Source organism: Equus przewalskii, chromosome 2, assembly GCF_037783145.1.
Source record: "Equus przewalskii isolate Varuska chromosome 2, EquPr2, whole genome shotgun sequence".
Taxonomy (NCBI): domain Eukaryota; kingdom Metazoa; phylum Chordata; class Mammalia; order Perissodactyla; family Equidae; genus Equus; species Equus przewalskii.
In genome coordinates, this window is record NC_091832.1 from 36,946,695 (window position 1) to 36,966,931 (window position 20,237).

The 20,237-nt window shown below is 61.1% G+C and overlaps 2 protein-coding genes across 5 annotated transcripts; one reads left to right on the plus strand and one right to left on the minus strand.

Moving 5' to 3' along the window:
- Nucleotides 1-166: 166 nt before the first annotated feature.
- CLCNKB (chloride voltage-gated channel Kb) lies at nt 167-11,761 on the minus strand. Of its 4 annotated transcripts, XM_008523236.2 has the most exons (20): nt 11,659-11,737; nt 10,927-11,033; nt 10,091-10,219; nt 9,212-9,340; nt 8,430-8,569; nt 8,025-8,102; nt 7,858-7,936; nt 7,219-7,344; nt 6,782-6,866; nt 6,571-6,672; nt 6,116-6,200; nt 5,650-5,823; nt 5,144-5,213; nt 4,867-4,977; nt 4,305-4,518; nt 3,799-3,932; nt 2,004-2,092; nt 1,809-1,892; nt 979-1,065; nt 167-620 (listed from the first exon to the last, which is right to left on the minus strand). In XM_008523236.2, exons 2-20 carry the CDS (start codon nt 11,024-11,026, stop codon nt 573-575), a joined length of 2,064 nt encoding a protein of 687 aa, XP_008521458.2. In that variant the 5' UTR covers nt 11,027-11,033; nt 11,659-11,737; the 3' UTR covers nt 167-572. The 4 variants fall into 4 exon arrangements, with proteins under 4 accessions (XP_008521458.2, XP_070458187.1, XP_008521459.2 ...); XM_070602086.1 differs by lacking the exon at nt 8,025-8,102 and having other exon boundaries at nt 11,659-11,761; XM_008523237.2 differs by lacking the exon at nt 4,867-4,977 and having other exon boundaries at nt 11,659-11,733.
- HSPB7 (heat shock protein family B (small) member 7) lies at nt 7,706-19,791 on the plus strand. Its single transcript, XM_070602108.1, has 6 exons — nt 7,706-7,808; nt 8,002-8,063; nt 13,387-13,608; nt 13,759-16,186; nt 16,702-16,835; nt 18,056-19,791. The coding sequence occupies exons 4-6, from the start codon at nt 16,009-16,011 to the stop codon at nt 18,233-18,235; spliced, it is 492 nt and encodes a 163-aa protein (XP_070458209.1). The 5' UTR covers nt 7,706-7,808; nt 8,002-8,063; nt 13,387-13,608; nt 13,759-16,008; the 3' UTR covers nt 18,236-19,791.
- The last annotated feature ends 446 nt before the right edge of the window (nt 19,792-20,237 follow it).

A 20,237-nucleotide genomic window follows, 5' to 3' on the forward strand; every position in this document is an offset into this window, starting at 1 on the left:
TCGTGTCTCCCCGCCAGGAAGGGGCCATGAGGAGGAGTGGGAGACCAGGGACCTAGGCCTGCAGTGCCCACGTGACCAGCAGGGGCCCGAGAGCTCACTCAGGGCCAGTGCAGGCCAGGAGCTGAGGTGCCAAGTCAACGCCCTTGAAGGAGAGATGAGGCACGAACTGAGGCTCTGGGGATCGGCTTTATTTATCTCAGGAAAAATTTCCTCCCTCTGGTTGGGAGTCAGACAACCCCAGAGGGCATCTGTGCCTGCCCTTGGTGACAGCATACACCAATCTCTTCACTGGTGAATGTGACAAACTTTCATTGAGTTTATCTGCTGTCTCGCATTCGGAGCTCTGTCCAGGGCGGGATCTGTCCTTCAAGGCATATGGCACTTGTCCCACCCCAGATGGGACATGGGGATATGGGCTCCTCTTCATTGCTGGGTTCGAGCTGCCTGCCGCCGAGGGGTTGAGCTGGGCTGGAGGGGAGCGGTGTGTTGTGATGGGGGAAGCGAGGGAGGTCTCTGCCCAGCCTCCTTCCCCAGGACAGCCGAGGTGCCCTGCTGCATCTTGCCAGGCTGGCTCACTTTGGGGCCGGCGGGTTTGTCAGACTGGAAATCACTTTCTCCAACTAGAACAGAGAAAGAGGGTTTTTTTGGAGGGAGGCTGTGGAGGAGGTTGCCGTGGGGGGGGGGGGGCGCTCCAATCTTGTCGGATTCCCCCAGGGTAAATTCGGAGGTGAATGTTAGGGCTGGTGCCTCCCCCTTGCACAGCTGGGGCCCTTGAGGCCCAGAGAGTGGCAGGGCTGGCCGCTCGCCACAGAAGAAGGTAGGGGTAGCCAGGCCCGGTGGCCACTCTGGGCCAGGAAGCGGGGCTCGTCAGAACCCCATGAGGCCCCTCCAAATTTGGGTGGGAGGATATGGGTGCCTCCTCCCCCCTCTACTGGAGCGTGGCTCCTCTACTGTGCTCCACCCTGGGGACCCTGGTACCTCGACCCAAGACACGGAGCCCACAGCTCTGCCCTGCGACGTCACAAAGAGGGAATGAAGGTCCAGCAGCTCGAAGAGGTGGTGTGCCTGGAGGGTTGTTAGCAAAAGCTGGAGGACAGGTGGTGCCCACCCGCCCATCACTTCGATTTCTCCCTACCCTGGGGGCTTTGAACAGAGGTGGAGGTCCTGGCCAGGGCTCTGTCCCAGGGGAGCCAGAGCCCCCACGTCTGGAAACGGGGAAGGGGGGGCGGGACCCGATGGTGCGTCCAAGACCGGGACCTGGGCCTGCAATGTCCAATGTGACCACTAGGGGTCCTCAGAGTCCATGCAAGGGGCTGGTTCCTTTGGAACCGCGAAAGGTTCATCCAGCATCGTCCGGTGGTACAGGAGGTTGGGACCACCCCCGGGTCCCCAGCCTGCTTCTGCCCCTCTCCGACCCCATGCTCCAGCTCTGTGCTTGCAGGGGTGGGGGAGGTATCAGCACGCAGAGTGATTAAATAATTTGCCAAGATCCCATGGGGAGAATGTGGTGGACCTAAAATTGAAACCCACGCGTGCCTTGAAGCAAAGACATACTTGAACCATTGTCTCTCTCCACCCAGAGGCTCCTGTCTCCCTCCCACTTCCGTAGTCCCGGCATCATCCCAACAACCCTGGGAGTGAGGTTCGGAGAGGGCAGGAATGGCTATGCCCATTCTGCACAGAGGAAGCAGGCCCAGGAGGAAGGACCGCACAGCGTGTCAGGAAGATGGAGCCTAAGTTTCCTCTCGCGCTCCTGCCCCGCGTCCCAGCGTCCTTGTCTGCCCGCATGCCCAAGTTCTCCCCATTACCTGGTGCAGGGACGTCTCCGGGGACAGCTTCAGGGTCACTGGCTCTACGGGGCAGCCCGCAGCTAAGATGCTCTGGAGACACAGCTGGGGATGGGGGAAGGGTTATGGGGCCTGGTCCAGCCTCCCCCTTCCCCAGGCCACCCCTCCCCTCACAACCCTGCTGACTCCCGACCTCCTTCTGCTACGAGGACGCACCTGTTGTCCTGGAGCCCAGGAAGGTGGATCAGCCTGGAGGGCCTGCACCAGGTGGGCCTTTTGCACGATGCCCACCAGGATCTGAGACTCTGGGCAAGTGGAGAGGGAGAGGCTCATTATGAAGAAAGAACTGGCATTTCTGGGCACCGACTATGTGCCAAGAACTATGCTAGGTGTCCTTACATCTCCCAGGAACCTAGAGCAGCCTATGGGTCAGGAACTATTATCACTCATATTACAGAAGAGGAAACTGAGGCTCAGAGACACAGAGAGGTTGATTGTCTTGCCCAATGTCACTCAGCTTCTGACATGGAGGTGTGGTAGCTGAGGGCAGCTGGGTAAGGCTGCCAGGGGGCCGGGAGAGAAGCTGCCCAGCCTGAGGTTCCCCAGGTGGCAGGGCCTCAAGGCAGGAGCAGGTGTGTGACACCTGTATGAAGACATCTGTGTGTCAGAACTGGGCTTGTCCTCATTTCCCACAGGAAGTTTCATCCCAGTGGAGGCGTGAACCTGGGAGGCACCATGTTCTGGGGTCCTACTGTGAGCTGGGGGCTTGGCAAGCCTCGCTCCAGGGTGTCACTGGAGTTTACAGGCGTTTGGTTTTGAGGGGAAAGCCTAGGATTTCTACTTCTCATTCAGTAAAATTAAAACTTTACAACTAGACCTATAAATGCTCCCCTTTAAAAAAATTAAAGCTATTTCTTGGGGAAGAAACAGGGTCTTGCAGCTGGGCGCTCTTTCCTTCCTGTGGCAGAAGGGGTAAAAGCGGCCTTTGTCCCTGAGGCCAATTCTGTCTTTGTTCCAGGAGGTGAAGCCTCTCAGAGGGGTCCTCCATATGCAAATATTTTCAAATGGGATATGTGGCATGTTCTGTGGGATAAAGTTAAAGGTGTCCCAATTTGGGTGGGGAGAAGTGCCTGGCGTTTGGGATAAGAACCTCTGACAACTCCACACTGTATTAATCCCTATTTTCCAGATGAGGAAACTGCAGTTCGTAGAGCTTAAGGGGTTTACCCATGTTTCTGCTGCTCGTCAGTGGCTTTATGCCTCTTGGAGTGGGTATGGGGGTAACCCATACAGTTGTGCAGGTTGCTCACTGCACAAGGTACCTGCCCAAAGGACAAGTGAGGACCAAAATCCAGCTGTGCTATGCTTACCAAGTGTGCACCTTGTCTCATTTGCACAAAGGGGACATATGGCTGACAGTGGCCATGAGTGGACATGGCTGTCCCCCCCTCAACTTATCTTTCCCACTCATACTGTATTTGTCCCAGTGGGAAAGGTGCTTAACTAAATCTTCCCCCAAGCTTATGTGTCTTTTAATAAGGGCGCCCATTCGTTTTTCTCTAAACACATGTTTTTCTTATGGCAACGGGGACTAGGACAGGGAACTCAGCGGGGGAACTCCTGAAGGGGAGGCTGAGGGAAGGAGCCTGGTGGGAGACTCCAGGAGTATTCCCACCATCCTACCCCCACTGCCCAAGCACACAGGCCTGGTTTCTAGAATTCCAAGAGCTGTTCACAGAGAGCCTTACAAGCATCCTCTCATGTCTCACCTGAACATGTCAGCCACCCCAAGGCAGGCTGGCTATTATCTCCATTCTACCAATGAGGAAACTGGGGCTCAGAGAGGCGAAGCGACTTGCCCAAGGTCACACAGTTGCGGAGTCTGGACTCAGATTCAGTTACCTGACAGGTCCAATGTCCTGCTTACCCTTTCCTGGCCTGACCCTCCAGGGTCCAAGAGGAAGGCAGAAGGAATGGCCCCCCATTCATGCCCCCACTTCCCACCGGGCACCTGTGCTCTCCACCAGGGGGTACTCGGCCGTGTCTGTGGAGGTCACGACCTTGACCACCTCCTCCAGTGGTGTGTCCTTGGCCAGCGTGGTGATGGTGCAGTTCATGAAGTGCTCCGCAGTCACACCGTGAGAGCTGGAGGCAGACAGACGTCCCCGTCAGGTCCTGGAGGAGGGGGACAGCCAGACCCCAGGACGAGGCGGGGGCGTGTGGGGGAGCTCTGCTGGCTCTCCAGTGTGGCCAGAGAGACTCCTGGAACAAGCAACTCCTAGACCCCCCAAGACGGTTTGGATCCCGGGTGGGATGACACTGAGGCCCAGGAGGCCAAGGACTCGCCCAAGGTCATGCAGGAAAATAGGGAGAGTGAAGACAAGAGGGCAACTGTGTCCCCTCCCAACCACTCACGTCCAAAGTCAGCACAGTGGGGTTTCTGGGGGGAGGCCTCCCCGCCCAGCCCACTCAGACACCATCACCCCCCTCAGCCAGCCTGAGGCGGGTGCTGCTCACTTGATGTTTCGGCTCCGGATCCATGGAAGGTACGGCAGCTTCTTGACAATGATGGTTCCATCGTAGAAGGACGGCTGGCAGCTCTGGGCAATGGCGTTGGCCGCCAGCACCGCCATCAGCACGGGCAGTGCATGCACGATCTGGCCAGTCATCTCAAAGGCCAGCAGCGCCGTGGAGATGCTGTAGGTCACAGCTCCTGAGAAGGCCGCGGCCCCTGCAGAGGCAGAGCCGGGATGGGGTGACTCAGGCCAGAGGCTAGCCCCTGCAGAGGGCAAGGCTGGTGTGGCCATGGCCAGAGGCTAGGACAGGAATTGTCCGGAGGCCACATGCTGGCCACTGTTGGAAGTGCCCCAGGGCCTGGGCTTGGTGAGGGGGAAGCAGTGAGGAGGGGATGGGGGTGCAGAGACAGGACAGGAGCTGGAGAGAGTAATGGGGGCTCAGGGAGGAGGGCTCGTGGGGGGCTCAGTGAGCACTCCAAGCCCTGAAGAACCACTGGCTGATTCTCCAGGTCCAGCCCAGCCCCGTAGTGTCTGCCCACCCAATGGGGACCCGGTCTACTCACCTGCCAGGGCATACGCCCCAGGCACAATGGGGTTGGTGTCCCTTCCGGCCACAATACCCTCAGGGAAAGCAACAGAGAGGGCCTCCCCTATGAGGCGCCCGATGGCAGCTCCTAGCCACAGACATAGTAGCAGGAGGGGGAGCCAGGCTGAACCCCCAGAGCCCTCCATTCCTGGGGACCAACCTCAGTACCATCCCGGGGAGGGAGGGGGCGGACCAGCAGCCATGGTCCTCCCCCAATAACCCAGAGCCTCTGAGACCCCCAGGATCAGACTCACCATAGATGAATATGGGCAGGAAGTACCCAGCAGGGATGGGGATCGTGGTGGCCAGAATCAGCATCCAGAACTGTGGGCGATGGGAAGCCAGAGGGGCAGAGGTCAGAGGCAACGGGACAAGAGTAGGCAAGGGAGGGACTGGACAGGGAACAGGGGAGTTCCCCAGGGAGAAGGAGGATGCCCAGGCACATGCCCATGGCCAGTGTCTCGTGTCAGGGAAGGAACCTGACAAAGTGTCTACTGTGTGCTGGCACCATGCCAGGGGCTTTCCTTTCTTCCCTCTCGACCTTCCCTTTGTGGTAGGCACAATAACTACCCCATTTTAAAGATGAGAAAACTGAGGCTCAGAGAGCTGACTTGCCCAGGACCACACAGCAGGCAGGGGTCAGATCAGGGAGTCTGGGTGAAGGCCCTGGCCCTGTGCTATGTGCAGTGGGGAGGCACCCCATCCCACTCAAGGCTGGTCTCGGCTCTGTGCACACCCCTGGGGGGCCCGGGGCACCCACCTTCATAATCAGGAAGAAGGCAAGTGTCCCAAAGACGGTGAACCGAGGGTGGTACCATTCGAACCACAGGTTCTGGGGGTCGGGCTCCGCAGGCCAGGGTGGGGATGAGTTCTGGGTCATCAGTGCCCACGAGTTGTTGTCTAACAGTGAGTTCAGAAGCTCACTCATGGACAGCTGGAGCGGGGAGAAGGCCGGAACTCTGCATGAGGGGGCGGGCAGCAGCCTCGCCACCCCCTCACCCCCTGACCCAGCTTCAAATCCTCCTCTGCCACCTCCCATCAGGGTGGGGGGACCTTGGGAAGGGCTCTGAACCTCTGGGAGCTACAGCGTCCTCAACCATAAAATGATGCCCAGGCATCCCCCGTGCAGGTGCCGTGGGGACTAAGAGAGATGATGGGCTCAGAGAGGGCCACGAATGGGGGAATGCGGTTCCCCACTCCCACGGCCCCAGCTCAGCACCCCTTACCCGAGAAGCCATGAAGCGGCCCGAGCCAGGGGGGTAGGTGATGGAGGCGAGAACCAAGGCGGCCAGGGCGGAACACAGAGGCTTGCTGTGGGGAGGAGGGGGCAGAGAGAAAGGTTTGGGGAGGAAAGGGGGCTCTGTAAGGGGCTTGTGGCTCGTGGGGAGCAGGGGTTCAGTGAGGGGGAGGGAGCTAGTGAGGGGGTGAGGCCTCAGGAGGGGAGGGTTAAATGGAGGGGGTGGTAGCCCGGTAAAGGGGGAGCAGTGGCTGTGGGGACCTGGAAAAGGGCTTAGTGAGGGGACGGGGGCTCCATAAGTGGGGTGTGGGCTAGGGGGTTTAGGGGGCTCAGTAGGAGGATGGGGGTTCAGTCAGGGAGTGGGGCTTTCTATATGAAGGAGTTGTGGGCTCAGGAAGCTGAGAGTCCCAGTGAGGGGCTCCCCAGGCCCCACCCAGAGCCGACCTGGTGGCCATGAGTTTGGAGATGACCCGACTGGTCCTGACAAAGCCGAGGAACACGCGCTGACAAAGGAGGTAAGCACAGCTCACGATGCCACAGATGGCCCTGAGGGAAGGGAGGTGAGTGCAGGGCCCTCCCCAGCACCGAGGGCAGCAGTTCAGGCCTTGGGGAGGCCCCCTGTTGGGCTCTTGAGGGGCCCAAGGCACCCACTCACCCCAGCGCCACAAAAAAGAAGATCTCTGGCAGGTCGAAGGGGACATCCACCCGGAAGCTGGTCTTGAAGATGGAGGTGATGGTCTCTGCGGAGGGACGGGGTGGGGAGGAGGGACCACATTCCCACCCCAGCCAAACCCAGAATTAACCAGTGGGGGTGGGGATGGTGCCAGGTCCTGCCCTTGAATACCCCTTTCCTGGCGTTCAAGGCCCCTACAACCTGGCCCCTGCCATCCTGCCCAGCTTTGCCCCCCTCGACCTTCAGGCCCCCCCATCCATTATGCCCAACACAGGCTAACGCAGGTCAGCTCCCTTCCATCCTCCAAGACAGTGGTAGGGAAAGGAAGAGGAGGAAGAGGGGAGAAGAAGGGGAGAAAAGTAGGGAGGAGGGAAGAGGCAGGGGAGGCAGGGCCAGGTCGGTGGTCCAGTGGGGCTCACCCTCCTGGCTGCTGAAGACCGCCAAGAGGCGGAACATGAAGGCCCCGCAGGTGGCAGCAAAGAAGCCCCTCCAGTAATCCCAGACCGAGAAGTGGGAAGACATGACCTCAATGCTGAACAGGACGCCTGGGGGCGACACTGAGCTTAGAGGGACCTCTACCTCCACCCACCCCAGCGCCTGGAGCCCTCCCGTCCTGTTCCACAGCCCGCAGACAGGGCCGCCCCTTCCCTTTGGTCCCCAGCTGAGATGAGGGGAGGGCAGGACCGGCTCCGCTGCCCAGTGAGCATGGCACGGCCATCTCAATCCTTACAGCAGCCCTGTGGGGCGGGGACTGTTATGATCCCCATTTACACAGGAGGAAATGAGGCTCCGAGAGGTGAACTCACAGGCTGGGGTCACACAGCAGACCCGGATTTCACACCCAAGTCTGTCTAATGTAACCCACCCCCACCCCCAGCCTGGGGTGGCTGTGCCCGCGCCAAAACTGCAGTAAACACCAAGACCAGGACTCGCCCCATCCCTCCTCCAGGCCCTTCAGCAGGGCAGAGGAGCGAGGGGGGCAGTCTGACCGTGCCAGGGGACAGGAGAGGTGAGTGGGGGCCCCAGGGTGCAGAGGGGGGCGCGAGGGAGGGTCTCACCGCTGAAGGGGGCCGAGAACACTGTGGCCACGCCCACCGCAGCCCCCGCCACCAGCATTTCATTTCGCTTGCTCTTGTTCTGGGGGGATGCAGAGTCGGGGCTCAGAGCCAGCCACGCCCTCCCCTCCCTCTCATTCTTCCTAGGGGACCCTCCTTAAGCCCCTCACCTCGGACTCCCCAGTGGCCTGGACGCGCACGCGGCCCAGGTAGGCAGCCATCATGGCAGACAGGTGCACGAAGGGGCCCTGCGGGGGGCGGTGTGGGCACAGGGGCAGGACTTGTCCTCTGAGGGGAGACGGCCATGCTCCTCCCCCTCGGGGCCCAGGGGTGGGGGGTAGAGGGACCTCATGCAGAGACACATTGGCTGTCCCACCCACACCCTCCTCCTCCATCCCCCACCTTCCCCCCACCTTTGTCACCTCTCACCCCAGCTGCCTCCTCCCCAGACTGGACCCCTGAATGCAGGCGTTGGCCTGAGTCCCGCTGACCCAGCTTCAGTGGGGCGATGGGGAAAAAGAAGAGGGCCAGGAGGGCAGGGCAGGGGCTGGTGGGGAGCTCTCGCCTGCCCATACCACTTTGCCCAGGAAGATGGTGCTGCTGGCGGCCAGGGTGCAGGTGAGGCCCACCACCTTGGCCCCAAAGTTCCTGATATCCAGGTAGTCCTCCAAGACCACCCCCGACAAGATGGTCTTCAGCTCCGGGACTCCAGAACCTTGGGGGGGGGGGCAAGACGAGGGACAGTCTCTAGATTAAACTCTTAACACCTCGCCCTGCACAAAAGTTTCACATCAAGACGATCTTGTCAGGTCCTCCTAAACCCTGGAGTTAGGATTCTTAAACTCATCTTGCAGAGGAGGAAGCTGAGGGTCAGAGAGGGGCCATGAGCTGTCCATGTTCTTCCAGTTGGGCCTGGCAGACAGCTAAGGCAGGATGAGAGGAACCCAGGATAGCATCTCAGGCACCCCGGATGTGCCCCCAGAACTCTCCTCTGCTGGCCTGGAGCTGGAGGCAGAGCTGAGACGCCGGGGGGAGCTGTGCCTTTCCATTAGCCCCTCCCTGGGGATACCATGGCACCAACCCCCCAAAGCAACCTGCCCCCAGTGCTCCCTGTCACCGCCCGAGGGGCCCTCAGAAAGGGAGCAGAGCCAGCAGCGACCCAGGAGTCAAGATCTGGCCTTCTCGCTGTGTGACTTTTGGCAAGCAACACGATTTCTCTGAGCCTGGCTTCTCTGGCTGTGAAATGGGGTTACTGCTCCCTGCCTCCCCCATCAGAAGCCCCAGAGGTATGAAAAGGCTTTGGTCAGGGGAATTCAGTGCAAGGCACACAGGCAAATGGCACAGTGACCAGGCTCACCTCCGGAGAAGGGTGTGATACTCTGGGAGAAGCCGGAGGAGAAGGAGACCAGGGCCATGGGGTACACGGTCCAGGACAGATACCGGAGCAGGTGGTTGTCCCCAATCTCCCGGTACAGCCAATTGTGTGCTGGGGACAGCCCAGGGTCAGGGAGCCACCTGCAGGCTCTGCAGCCCCAGGTGCCCACTCACTGACCAGGAAGTGGAGGCTCGGAGAGGGGAAGCCCAGGGCGCGCAGTGAGTGGCAGATCCCCAGGAGGAGGCAGGAGTAGGACCCTGGATCCAGATCCCAGTTTTGCCACTCCCCTAGCTGAGTGACCTTGAACGAGCGACTCAACCTCTCTGAGCCTCTGTTTCCCTGCCTGTCAAATGGGCTCGTGGTGGTACCTCCCTCCCAGGGTCATTGCGAGAAATGAGACAGAGTGTGAAGCGCCTCAAACGAAGTCTGGTGCATCACAGGTCCTCATGATGGCACCTGAGCACATCTCCCAGAGAAGGTCTGTTAGACTCTTCCTGCCCCATGCCCCCTCTTCCAGGGAGACCTCAGGGTGGAGAGCCTGCTGAAGCAGAGGGAAGGGAGTCACGAGAGGGAGCAGGGCTGGTAAAAAGAGGTGAGCAGTGAGCTGAGATGAAGAAGGGCTTTTGGGAATATTCAGGTCTCTCTCATTCATTGTGCAGATGAGGAGACTAAGGCTCAGAGACTCAGGAGCCTGCCCAGGGTCACACAGCAAGTCAAGAGCAAAGCCAGCAACACACACAGGCCTCTTCCCCACTCAGGGCCCTCCCCCAGCTCTGCTGCACCTGGCAGCCCGTCTGGCATCCCGAGAGCATGCTCGGAAGCCCTAGGTCCAGAGCAGACGTGCGTGCAGGGCAGGGCTACCTCCGATCACACGGTCCACGGCAAAGTTCATGGTGTAGCTGATCAGGGCCATGAGCACCCCGAGGATCATGAGGAAGTACCAGTCCTCACCCACCCGGAACAGCTTCTGCTTCAGCCACTCCAGGCCACCTGGGGCGGGGGCAGGGGGTCATAGCCCGGGGCCAGGCGGGGGCATGGACAGCCCCTTCGCTGGAGGCCTGCTCAGGCTCAGGGCAGGGAGGGCAGGGGTGGTGGGGGGCTAGGACCAGGTGGCCCCCTCCAGGGTAGCCCGGAGGGCACTCTGCCTCACTGAGGGGCAGAGCAGGAGTGGTGGCAAGTGAAGGTGGCAGCGCAGTGCGTGCCAGGCCTATTGGCCCCGCCAGGGGGCCCTGGACCCTTGGCCCTCCCCACCCCGCCCCATGCTGGGGTACTTATGGAAGAATGGTCAAGGTGGCAGCGGTGTGGAGGGAGTGCTGGGAGCCACGGCTTTCTCCAGTATCTCCACAGGGTCCACCGCTTAGAGAAGGCGAGGGCCTTGCAAGGCTGCTGTGTTGTCCCAGGACCTGTGTCCCTGACCTACATGGCCCCCTGGTGTGAGGCCAAAGGGGACCGCCCGACCCTAGCAAGGCCCCAGGCCCAGTGACAAGGCCTCGGGCTGCATTCCCAAAAGGCAGATGGACAGGCAGACAGATCCCTTCCCTCCCTGCCACCCAGAGACTCTGGGCAGCGACGTCCAGGGGTAAATGAAAGGAGGAGAGCAGCTCTTGGCTTCAAGGTGGGTGGGGGAGGTGGGGCCTGGGTAGGGGGGACGTCCTGAGGGGTCTTCCGCGGAGAGGGGAAGGGGACCTAGCTCTCACCTCGGATGCCTCGGCGGATTTGGGGACACGGGCCCCATAGCTCCCGAAGAGTCACAGGGTTCCCCGAGGAGCCCTCGCACAGCCCTACCAGCTCCTCCATCGGGTCCCTGATGGGACAGACAGACGGACAGACCCTTGGTGAGCTGCTCCACCACCCTCACCCTGCCACTTGGCCCTTCCAAAATGCTACATCTCAGATAAAAAGGAAAGGTGATGTTTTCCTCTGTGTGTGTGTGTGTGAAGTTATCAGGAGGGCGCATGGGTCTGGTGTGCCCTTATCACTGGGTGGGTGTCACCAAGGGCACACGCGTGTGTGTTAACGTGCAGCGTGGAGCTGGAGGCTCCTGGCTGGGCCCTCTGGGTCCACCAGGAGATTGGTCAAGACAGGACCCCAAGCCTCAGAGCCCCCTTTCCCGGTGACCACCGCTCCTACCCTCCCTGGATGTGTGGCTGCTTCCACTACTCAGAGCAGTCTCCTTGCCCAGCAGAGTCGCTCTCTCGCTCGGGGTCCCCAGGGACCGCTCTGACCTCCCCCCGCCCCCTATGCCCATCTCGGAGCCTTCTCCCTCAGCTCAGGCCACAGAGGCAGGAAAAGCCCAGGCCCAGAAGGAGAGCCCGTGAGAGTCCCGGCGAGGTGCTGGCTCCCGGCCCTCCAGCTTCCCGCGCTGCCCGCCCTGGCCCTGGCAGGTTCCATCAAGTCTGTGCCCAGCCCCGCACCCGGCGGCCCCTCACCTCTGTGCGTCCGTCCCGCTGTGGCCCCAGCTGGCCCTCCTCTAACAGAGACTCCTTTGCCTGCAGCGCAGGTGCACCTGGACAGGTGTGCATTCCACCAATCAACATCCTGGCTCCCTCTTCTCCCCCTCCCACCCTCACACCCCCCCCCCCCCCCGCCGCTGGGGTGTACAGTGGCCATTAAGAATGTCCTTGACAAACCAACCAGAACTGCCCAGGCTGGCTGAGCTCTACAGGCCAGAGAAGCCAAGAGGGACCAGGAGCAGGGGCTCCCCCAACCTGCCAGAGCCACGCAGAGGCTGCAGCTCCAGGCTGCAGACCGGGGCACGAGGGGCCCGGGAGGGGGAAATTCATGCACACAGCAGGACAGTGAGGGGTCATCTGTCGGGGCTGAGGGTCAGGGCCCTGGATTCTCAGAGCCAGGCATGGAAGGAGCTTGAAAAAGCAGAGAAGGGCGAGGGAAGGGAGCTGGCGGAGCAGGCGGAAGGACCCGGCTGTCCTTACTGCATCCTTGCCGTGCTCACCCCTCCCCCAAATTGATGAGTGTGCAGGGAGGACCAGCGAGGGGGGTGTTATGTCACTTTAGAGAGCCTTGGAGAGGCGAGGCTGCTTGTCCAAGGTCACAGAGGCCAAGGGGCAGAGCCAGGATTCCCACCCAGGTTTGCCCGACTCCAAAACCTACAAACTGTAGCTCCATGGTCCTGTCTTGAGAGCCCACCTTGCTCAGAGGTGGAGAGGTGGCCGGAAAGCTGGAGCGAGGGCAGCGAATTGGGGTGGCTGGGGGCCTCCGAGGCCTGGCAAAGAACTTGAACTTGATCCTCACGTCCAGTGCCTGCAGTTTCAGAAAACTGCCTCTCAAACCCCAGCGCTTCTGGGTAAATGCCACAGACTTTGTCCCACCCTAACAGAGGGTAGGAGTGAGGGCATCGAGGGGCATGGTGAGGGAAGAAGCACACATTACGTGGCAGCTGCATGTCAGGCCCATTACAACTGCAACTCAGTTCATCCTCCCAGCACCCTGCGAGTCAGGGGCAACATCACCATTTGCAGATGACAAATGGAGGATCAGAGAGGTGCAGTCACTCATCTAAAGTCACACAGCAGAGGCTGAACCCAGACCCAGACTGTCTGGATTTTCCCCTGCCCTGAGCTCCTCCAGTTCCTGTGGCTTAAACAATCAGGGCAAGGGTTTGGGCATAAAGCAGAGGATTTGTGTCTGATGACACTTTAGGAAGATTTGGGTAAGGGATCTGGGACAACTGCCCTCCCCCACTCACCCAGACAAAGCTCCCCTCTGAAAATCACAATGGCCCTTCAATGACTTGTTAAAATCCTGGGATCCTGAGCCACTCTCTGCCCCTGGACGCCAGGCCCAGTCGTTCAACATAGGAACATGTATGTTTGTTGTGGGAAGTGTGGTGGGGGTTTGCTGCTCTGCATGGACCCTGGCCCACCATCGCCTTGGCCACCCCAACCTGTCCACTGTGTACACAGGATAACCGGCCGCCCTGTTGACATCCCAAACCCGACTCTCTGGCCTCAAGCAGCTGCCGGCTACAACCTCTCAGCCGGCACCAGCCAGCCAGCACTGCACGTCCACGCGCGCACCACCCCCCCCCCCCCCCCGGCCCCGGGAATACCAGGAAACTGGGAAGAAGGCGGTACAGTGACGCAGTGCCTGTGGCAAGTCCCTCCAAAAGCCGTTTCCCCCCCCATGCCGGCCCCCAGCTTCCCCATCTTCTGCATCGAGCGCCGGCAGCAGTGGAGAGTGAGAGCCTGAAGCCAGAACAGCCCTGCCAGCCCCACTGGTCCTTCACCACTCGGAGCCTCGGTTTCCTCTTCTGTCCAACGAGGAGAGCCTGGGAGCCATGGGGCAGGGGCTCATCTCTGCCTCATTCATCACCGGTCCCCCAGAGACCAGGACAGTGTCTGGCACAGAGTAGGTGTTCAGTAAGTATCTACTGAGCAACGTGTGGCTTCTGAACACTGGCCTCCAGGCTGGCCGTGTGGGGAAGTGATGGGAACAGATTCCTAGTCCCTTCCCAAGACCCCAAATCAGAATCTTGGGGTGCAGGGGCAAGAGTCTGTGTTTGTTAAAAGTTCCTCCAGGTGACTGGGATGCTCCAGCAGGTTTGGGATCCAAGACACTGGATCATCTCTGAAGCCCCTTCTGTCCCTGTGATCTGGAGGGAGAGGTAGGCTCGGAGACAGGGGAATGGCCTTGATGACCTTTCAGGGTCCCTCCTGGCCACTGAAGCCAGTGGATCCAGTATTCGTGTGGGTGACGCCTCTGGGACCGGGGAAAGGGGTGGAGGGACGGTGGGCGGGGGTGGGTAACGAGATCTGACGTCCAGGAGCGGTGACTCAGGCCCTCAGCACCATGACAGTGTGTCTGCATTTAGCCACTGGCTCCTGTTTCCCTGGCGGGCGGGCGGCAGGCTTCTGGGCCCCCCACCCCCACCCCCACCCTCTTTCCGTCTCGCCTCAGTGCTGGTAACTTCCTGGCAGCCCTACTAGAACCCCCTCAGCCATGAGGGGTGACAGACACGGGCCAGACAGGAATCTCCACTGGAGTTGCAGATCCCCCTTGTTCTAGCCCCCTCCCTGGCCCCCAGCTGCTCCCTGTGCCCTACCCTGCCCCCACTCCCTGGACCAGCAGCACCAGTAATTACCCTGTGGATGGAGCCCCCAAGGATGAAGTTCTATGGGAGCCCAAGAAAGAAGAAACAGTCCCCACCTTCAGGAGCCCCCAAACTAATGGGGCCACAGGTGAACCCCTGCCTTGGAGGAACTGCCAGCCTGATATGGGAGAGAGGATGGCAGAGAAATCACAGACACAGGAAGACCACATCACCCTGCCCGGTGCTGGGGTGGGCAGCTGGGCAGGGCTCCCTGTGACACTGCAGCAATCAGAGAGGCCTCCCTGGAGGAGGAGGGCAAGATTTGGAGAGGAGAGCAGAGGCCCCACACTGCAACCTGGGCAGCAGCAGAGGGCCTGCCCACCTCCCCAAGTGGCCTTCCCCCAACCTGGCCCCCAGGCCAGTCCTGGTTTTGCTGAGCCACAGGTGGACAGAGAGGGGCTTCTCAGCGTCTTCAGGGCAGCCTGTCTCCATACACATACATTTGGTCACTCTGGCCTCCTGGAGGACCAAGGCTCAGACGCGTCTGGGTTCAAATCCCAGCTCTGCCCCTTACCCACAGGCAAGCCGGCCCCCTCTGCGAGAAATGGGAATAATGCTTCAGTCCTGAGCCATGTGGGGTCAAAGGGCCGAGCTGAAAAGCTCAGAGCCAGGGGCCCGGGCCCAGCAGGCCCTCCAATAGTCAGAGGTGGAGCAGTTTCTTCTGGAATTCTCCTTCATCTCTAGCTGAGTTCTGGCCCACCGCAGTCTCAGGCATCTCCTCTGAGCTGGAGGTCAAGCCGAGTTCCCAGGAGCACAACCTTCTGGATCTTTAAGGACAATTACCACATTATCTGCCCTCCTCCTCTGAGTCTGGCCCCGACCTCCAGCCCTGCCTCAGGCTGCCAGCTTTCTCCTCTGGGGCCCCAGTAAGTTCCCAGAGTTGGGGGAGGGCAAGCACAGAATCTGGGTCCCCGTGGGAGCTGGCAGGGGGACAGCTGCACATTCTATACCCCACACACACACCACCAGGGCTGTCTCAGTCCCTCCTAAGAGATGGCTGTGAGCATCATCTGCAGGAGGGAGCCCTCACCTCGCACCGGGGTCCAGCAGGTGGGGGTCCACCACCCACCCGGGACCTCCTGACCTTGCATTGCCTGCCCTCCCCAGAGCCAGGGGCTTGGGCCCCTCTGCCCTGATTGCCCACTACCCAGAGCCCCTCTAACCAAGGGCTGGAACTTCAGGGGAGGGGGACAGGAACTAGAGACAGCCCTGTCCTCAAAGAGCTTACAATCTGATGGGGGAGGCACAGTCCGCAGGGAGCCCCAGGCTGATGCGAGAGACAGAGACACAGAAACACCACACACACAAGGTCCCAGGATGGGCACGGGGGTCTGAGTGGCAAAGGGACAGCACTGGCCCCTGCCTCGCTGCGTGTGGAGGCCCTGGGCTGGAGTTATCGGCCTGGAATGCTGGGCTGGGAACTCGGGCTCGGCCCGCGTGTGTTGGACTGTCAGCAGCGCCGTCTCACTGGAGAAGATTTCCAGCCCCCTCCGGGCCACGGAGAGGCCTAAATTTAGCTGGTAGACAAGAGGCTGGCCCCGAGCCCAGGGATGGTCAGGCCTTATAAAGCACCGGCAGTTGGGGTCCAGCACGCTCCCCGGAGCCTGCCGCCCGCACCCTCTCCCGTCCACCCTGCCCGCCTGGCCAGGGCCCGGCCGCCCACCCGTGGATGAGCCACAGGACCTCCTCCACCTTCAGAGCGGAGAGAAGCTTCCATTCCTCCTCGGCCTCCTCAGCCTCCCACGCCCTCCCGGCCCAGGACCCCCCGATGGAGAAGGCCCTGAGCATGTTCTCCGAGGATTTCGGCAGCTTCATGCGGCCCCGCTCGGAGCCCCTGGCCTTCCCAGGCAAGTGCTCTGGGAGGGGGAGATGCACAGGTAGGGGACACCTGCTGAGGGCACCTCTGAAAGTGGATGTGGTGCCGAGCTGCCGGGAGCAGGTGCTGCACAGCTGCAGCCACATGTGGCCACCAGGACAGATGTGGCCATGAGAACAAGCAGGCTTCCTAGGAACACCTGTGGCCCAGGGGACAGCTGTGATGCCAATGGCCACACAGGGACTGTGGCCAGGTCCTTGGTGGAGCCCTGGAGGGCTGGATGGGGTTGGGGGGTATGCATCCCCCAGCCTCCAGGCCTGGAGTGGGTTGCTCCAGAGGGTGTCACATCCATCTGTGCTGGGTGAGGCCCCCTCCCTCCATGGAAAAGGTGGGCTGCAAGAGGTGAGGGGTGGGCAGGGTTAGGAGCAACAGCTGGGTGGAGGTCAGGCCTGGGGGTGCTGCACCCTTTGCCCAGGAGCAGGAGCCAGAAACCCGGGTTCTGATGCAAGCCTGCGCTGGCTCAGCTCACGGCAGCCCTCTCCACAGCCCGTTCCGGGGGACCGGGCAACATCAAGACCCTCGGAGACGCCTATGAGTTTGCAGTGGACGTGAGCGACTTCTCACCTGAAGACATCATCGTCACCACCTCCAACAACCACATCGAGGTGCGGGCTGAGAAGGTGAGGCTTGCCCACCCCACCCGGACCCCGGGCTCCACCCCTGGACCCTCGGCCCAGTGTCCCCACGCCTGTGTCCCATCCTTGGACCCCAGACCCTGACCAGTGCCTTCCCCAACTCCACCAGGGCAAATGGCAGACCTGGCTCCTGTAGCCTGTGGGTCGTGGGTCCCCGTTCCTGCCTCTGTCTGCCCCAAGGCTCTCAGATCCTTTCTTCAGGAGCCAAGGGCAGCTGAGGGGGCCACGGGGGACTGGCGAGGGGTGGAAGGACGCAGGCGGGGGGCACCTGAGGGGTGAGGTGAGACGGGAGAGGAGAGGAGGGAGACAGTGGTTAAGTGAGGACATCTCTTCTGGCGGGCATGCGCTCAGGTGCGGGGCTCCCCAGGCAGCTGCGGGGGGGGCTCCCTCACATGACACCTCTCAAGCCCTCTTCCCTCCTGGACCCAGAGGCCCCGCCCCCTCCTCAGGCCCCTGAGTTAGGCCCTGTAGTTCAGGGTCACACACACTCTGAACCCCACACTTCCTTCACCAACAGGTCTCGGGGTCACTGTGTCACTAGGGTCTCTGAGTCCCAGCTCCCAGGAGGCCTGCACTCAGGAGGAGGGTGTGGCCCGGCCTGAATGGGGATGCTGCCCCCAGCAGGCCACAGCCACAGCTGCCCGAGGAGAGGGTCTGCCCAAGGCTTCCTCTGGAGACCCCATAGCCCGGCTTCTTCCCCTGGCACCCCGCCAGGGAAGCCAAGGACTGTGGGTACCGGGACCAGTGGGCAGCACGTGCCAGCCCTGCCAGCCCTGCCAGTGACTCAGCCACCCCGGCCTCTTCTGGACACTATGTGCTGGCCGAGTCATGAGGGAGGGGCAGCTGGCCCGGCCCTGGCGGTGGACACTCCGTGTGCCTGGGTGTCCAGGAGGGCTCTGCTCTGTTCTGTGCCATCTTCTCTTTGTTGCTCAGGAGGCCTAGCTTCTGCCTCCCTCTCGGAGCTCCCTCCACCAAGCCCTTGCCTACCCCTCAGAACAGCCGCAGCTCCTCTCAGCCCCTCTGTGCCTGTCCTGCACTCAACCACCACCCTGGCCAGCCCCTGCCCCGGGCCTCTGCACCCGAGAGCAGAACCCCTTGGCATGTGGGGGCCCAGCTGGGCTTAGACTGGGGAGAAGGGGCTGTGGCTGACATAAGTAGGACGGAGGTTGGGGGCAGCCTGGCTTGAACCATCACCCCTTCCCCAGCTGGCAGCGGATGGCACCGTCATGAACACCTTCGCTCACAAGTGCCAGCTGCCAGAGGACGTGGACCCCACATCCGTGACCTCGGCTCTGAGGGAGGACGGCAGCCTCACCATCCGGGCGCGACGCCACCCGCACACAGAGCACGTCCAGCAGATGTTCCGGACGGAGATAAAAATCTGAGGGCCTCCCTTCCCTGGCCCTTCCCCACCTTGTCCCCACTGGCCTGCCAGAGGTTTTCCTAACCCCCTCATGACAGCCTCCAGGACATCTCAGCCCAGACTCCAGGCTCTGACCCCCTGCAGACCCCAGGTGGGTCGTCCCCCCCAGTTAAGGTCTTCTGCTTTGCCCAAGGCAGCCCAGGGACCCCCCTTGCCTGACCCGTGGCCCCCAGATTCCAGATGTGCCCTCTTTCACTTAATCCAGAATAAAGGGATTGGGATGAGGAAAGGGCGATCCCAGAGAAGCCACTTTGGGGAACGGAGATTGGGATAGCAGGATCTCTGGGCAAATAATCTGCAGGACAGACAGACAGGCAATTCCTTTGATCTATGGAGTCTCTGCAAGGTAGGGGCAGGGGGACCGGGGACCTGGGGCTCCTTGGCGAGGGGCGTGGGAAAGGCAGAGGGAAATCGCAAGCAGAGGTGCCTGTCTCAGCTGAACTGCCCGGGGGCACAGGGAGGCCAGGAGACAGCTGGGATGGAAAGTCTCCCCTCTGCCATCTCCAACCCCCAGACCAGCTGCCAGGCCGCCGGCCCACCTGGTGCCCCCAGCCAGCCAGCTGTGCCAGGGCAGGGCCACCTTGCGTCTGTATATATGGCGTTTTTCCAATACAGCTGGCTCGTGATAAACCGTGTGACGCTCCTGCTGTCTGTGACCTGCTCGTGCCCCCAGGCAAGGCTGACTGGGGTGGGGGGCTGGTCCTTCTCACCCCACCCAGAGGCCTGGGCTCCAGGGGGCTGCCTCCCGGGCAGACAGTCACCCAACAGGTGGGAGAAAGCGTTGGGGGGGGGGCTTTGGGACTTCAAAGATGGACCCCAGCTTCTTGTCAACCTTCCCCTGTGGCCAGTGGCCTTTCCCATCCTTTCCCCTTTATGAATCTATAGGCTTGATGTGTGCATAGCCCCCCTACACACACGCATGCACGCACACACGCACGCACACCTATCACTGTCCTTCAGATACTAAGTATTACCATTGGTTGAGGCCGAATTCAGAACATTCTAAAATCAGATCTACAGTCTCCATTTTTATCAATGGGGAAACTGAGTCTCTGAGCACCCAGCTTACTCACTGAAGGTCGAATTTGAACCCAGGGCATCAGAAGCTGCTCTCGCGCCGCCTCCCACCCCGCTGTGCACTGGGGAGTGGTGACCCCCTTCTGCCCCTCGTGGCCTGTACACCCTGCCCCCACATCTTTCTGCTGGAGAATGCCTGCATCATAGGAAGAGCTCCCAACCCAGTTCCCTCCTGGTCCCTAGGCCAGGGTGGGGACCCCCAGTCAGCCTTCACTCTGGGGAGCCCCAGCTGCCCCCAGTGACTGGGGCTCAGTCTCCCATATACAGAAGCAGGGGTGAGGGCAAAGGGCCAGCCTCTGCCCTCTGCCCCTCTTGGGCCAGTGGTCTTAGGGTGACCTCTTAGCCCCACCGTTCAGGGGCCCTTGGGGGATGGGAGGGGAGGGGGCATGGGAGGGTCCTAGAATTGTACACTGCACACACAATAAACAACAGAATCACAGACTTCTGGAGAGCACCTGCCTCAAGTTCTCAAACAGTGGGTGGGGCTGGAGGCCGGGTGGGGAATAAACAGAGGCCTTCCTTGAGATTGGGGCTGGGGTGGTGGGCGGGGCCGGGGGGCGGGGGTTGGATAGCTCGAGTAGAGCTCAAAGCCTCACAGAAATGTGGGTGTCCTTGGGCCTCCTCCCTTGACTTTCATATCCACCTGGGCAGGAATCCGGGAATTATTTCTGTAAAAAATCTTGCAGCACCTTCTCTTCCAACTGCCACCCCTGCTACCACATGCCAGGCATTGTCCCAGGCACAGGGACACCAGAGGTGGGCCTGCTGCACTGGGTAGCCTGCCCTCCTGAGGCCCATCTTGTACCAGATGGACTCTGGGGACCAGAGAGGCTGAGTGACTAGCCCAGGGTCACACAGCCCCAGGGACAGAGTTGGGGTGGAACCTG

Bases quoted from the DNA above. Each gene is read 5' to 3' on its own strand.
- CLCNKB (XM_008523236.2), bottom strand. From the start codon at position 11,026: ATGGAGGAGCTGGTAGGGCTGTGCGAGGGCTCCTCGGGGAACCCTGTG. The intron at 8,103-8,429 runs GTATGGGCAGGC...CGCCCCCCGCAG, and splicing joins CCATCTTCCTGGGCAAAGTG to GGCCCCTTCGTGCACCTGTC. The intron at 7,345-7,857 runs GTGAGACCCTCC...TGTCGCCCCCAG, and splicing joins GTTCTCGGCCCCCTTCAGCG to GCGTCCTGTTCAGCATTGAG.
- HSPB7 (XM_070602108.1), top strand. From the start codon at position 16,009: ATGAGCCACAGGACCTCCTCCACCTTCAGAGCGGAGAGAAGCTTCCAT. The intron at 16,187-16,701 runs GCAAGTGCTCTG...CCCTCTCCACAG, and splicing joins GGAGCCCCTGGCCTTCCCAG to CCCGTTCCGGGGGACCGGGC. The intron at 16,836-18,055 runs GTGAGGCTTGCC...CCCCTTCCCCAG, and splicing joins TCGAGGTGCGGGCTGAGAAG to CTGGCAGCGGATGGCACCGT.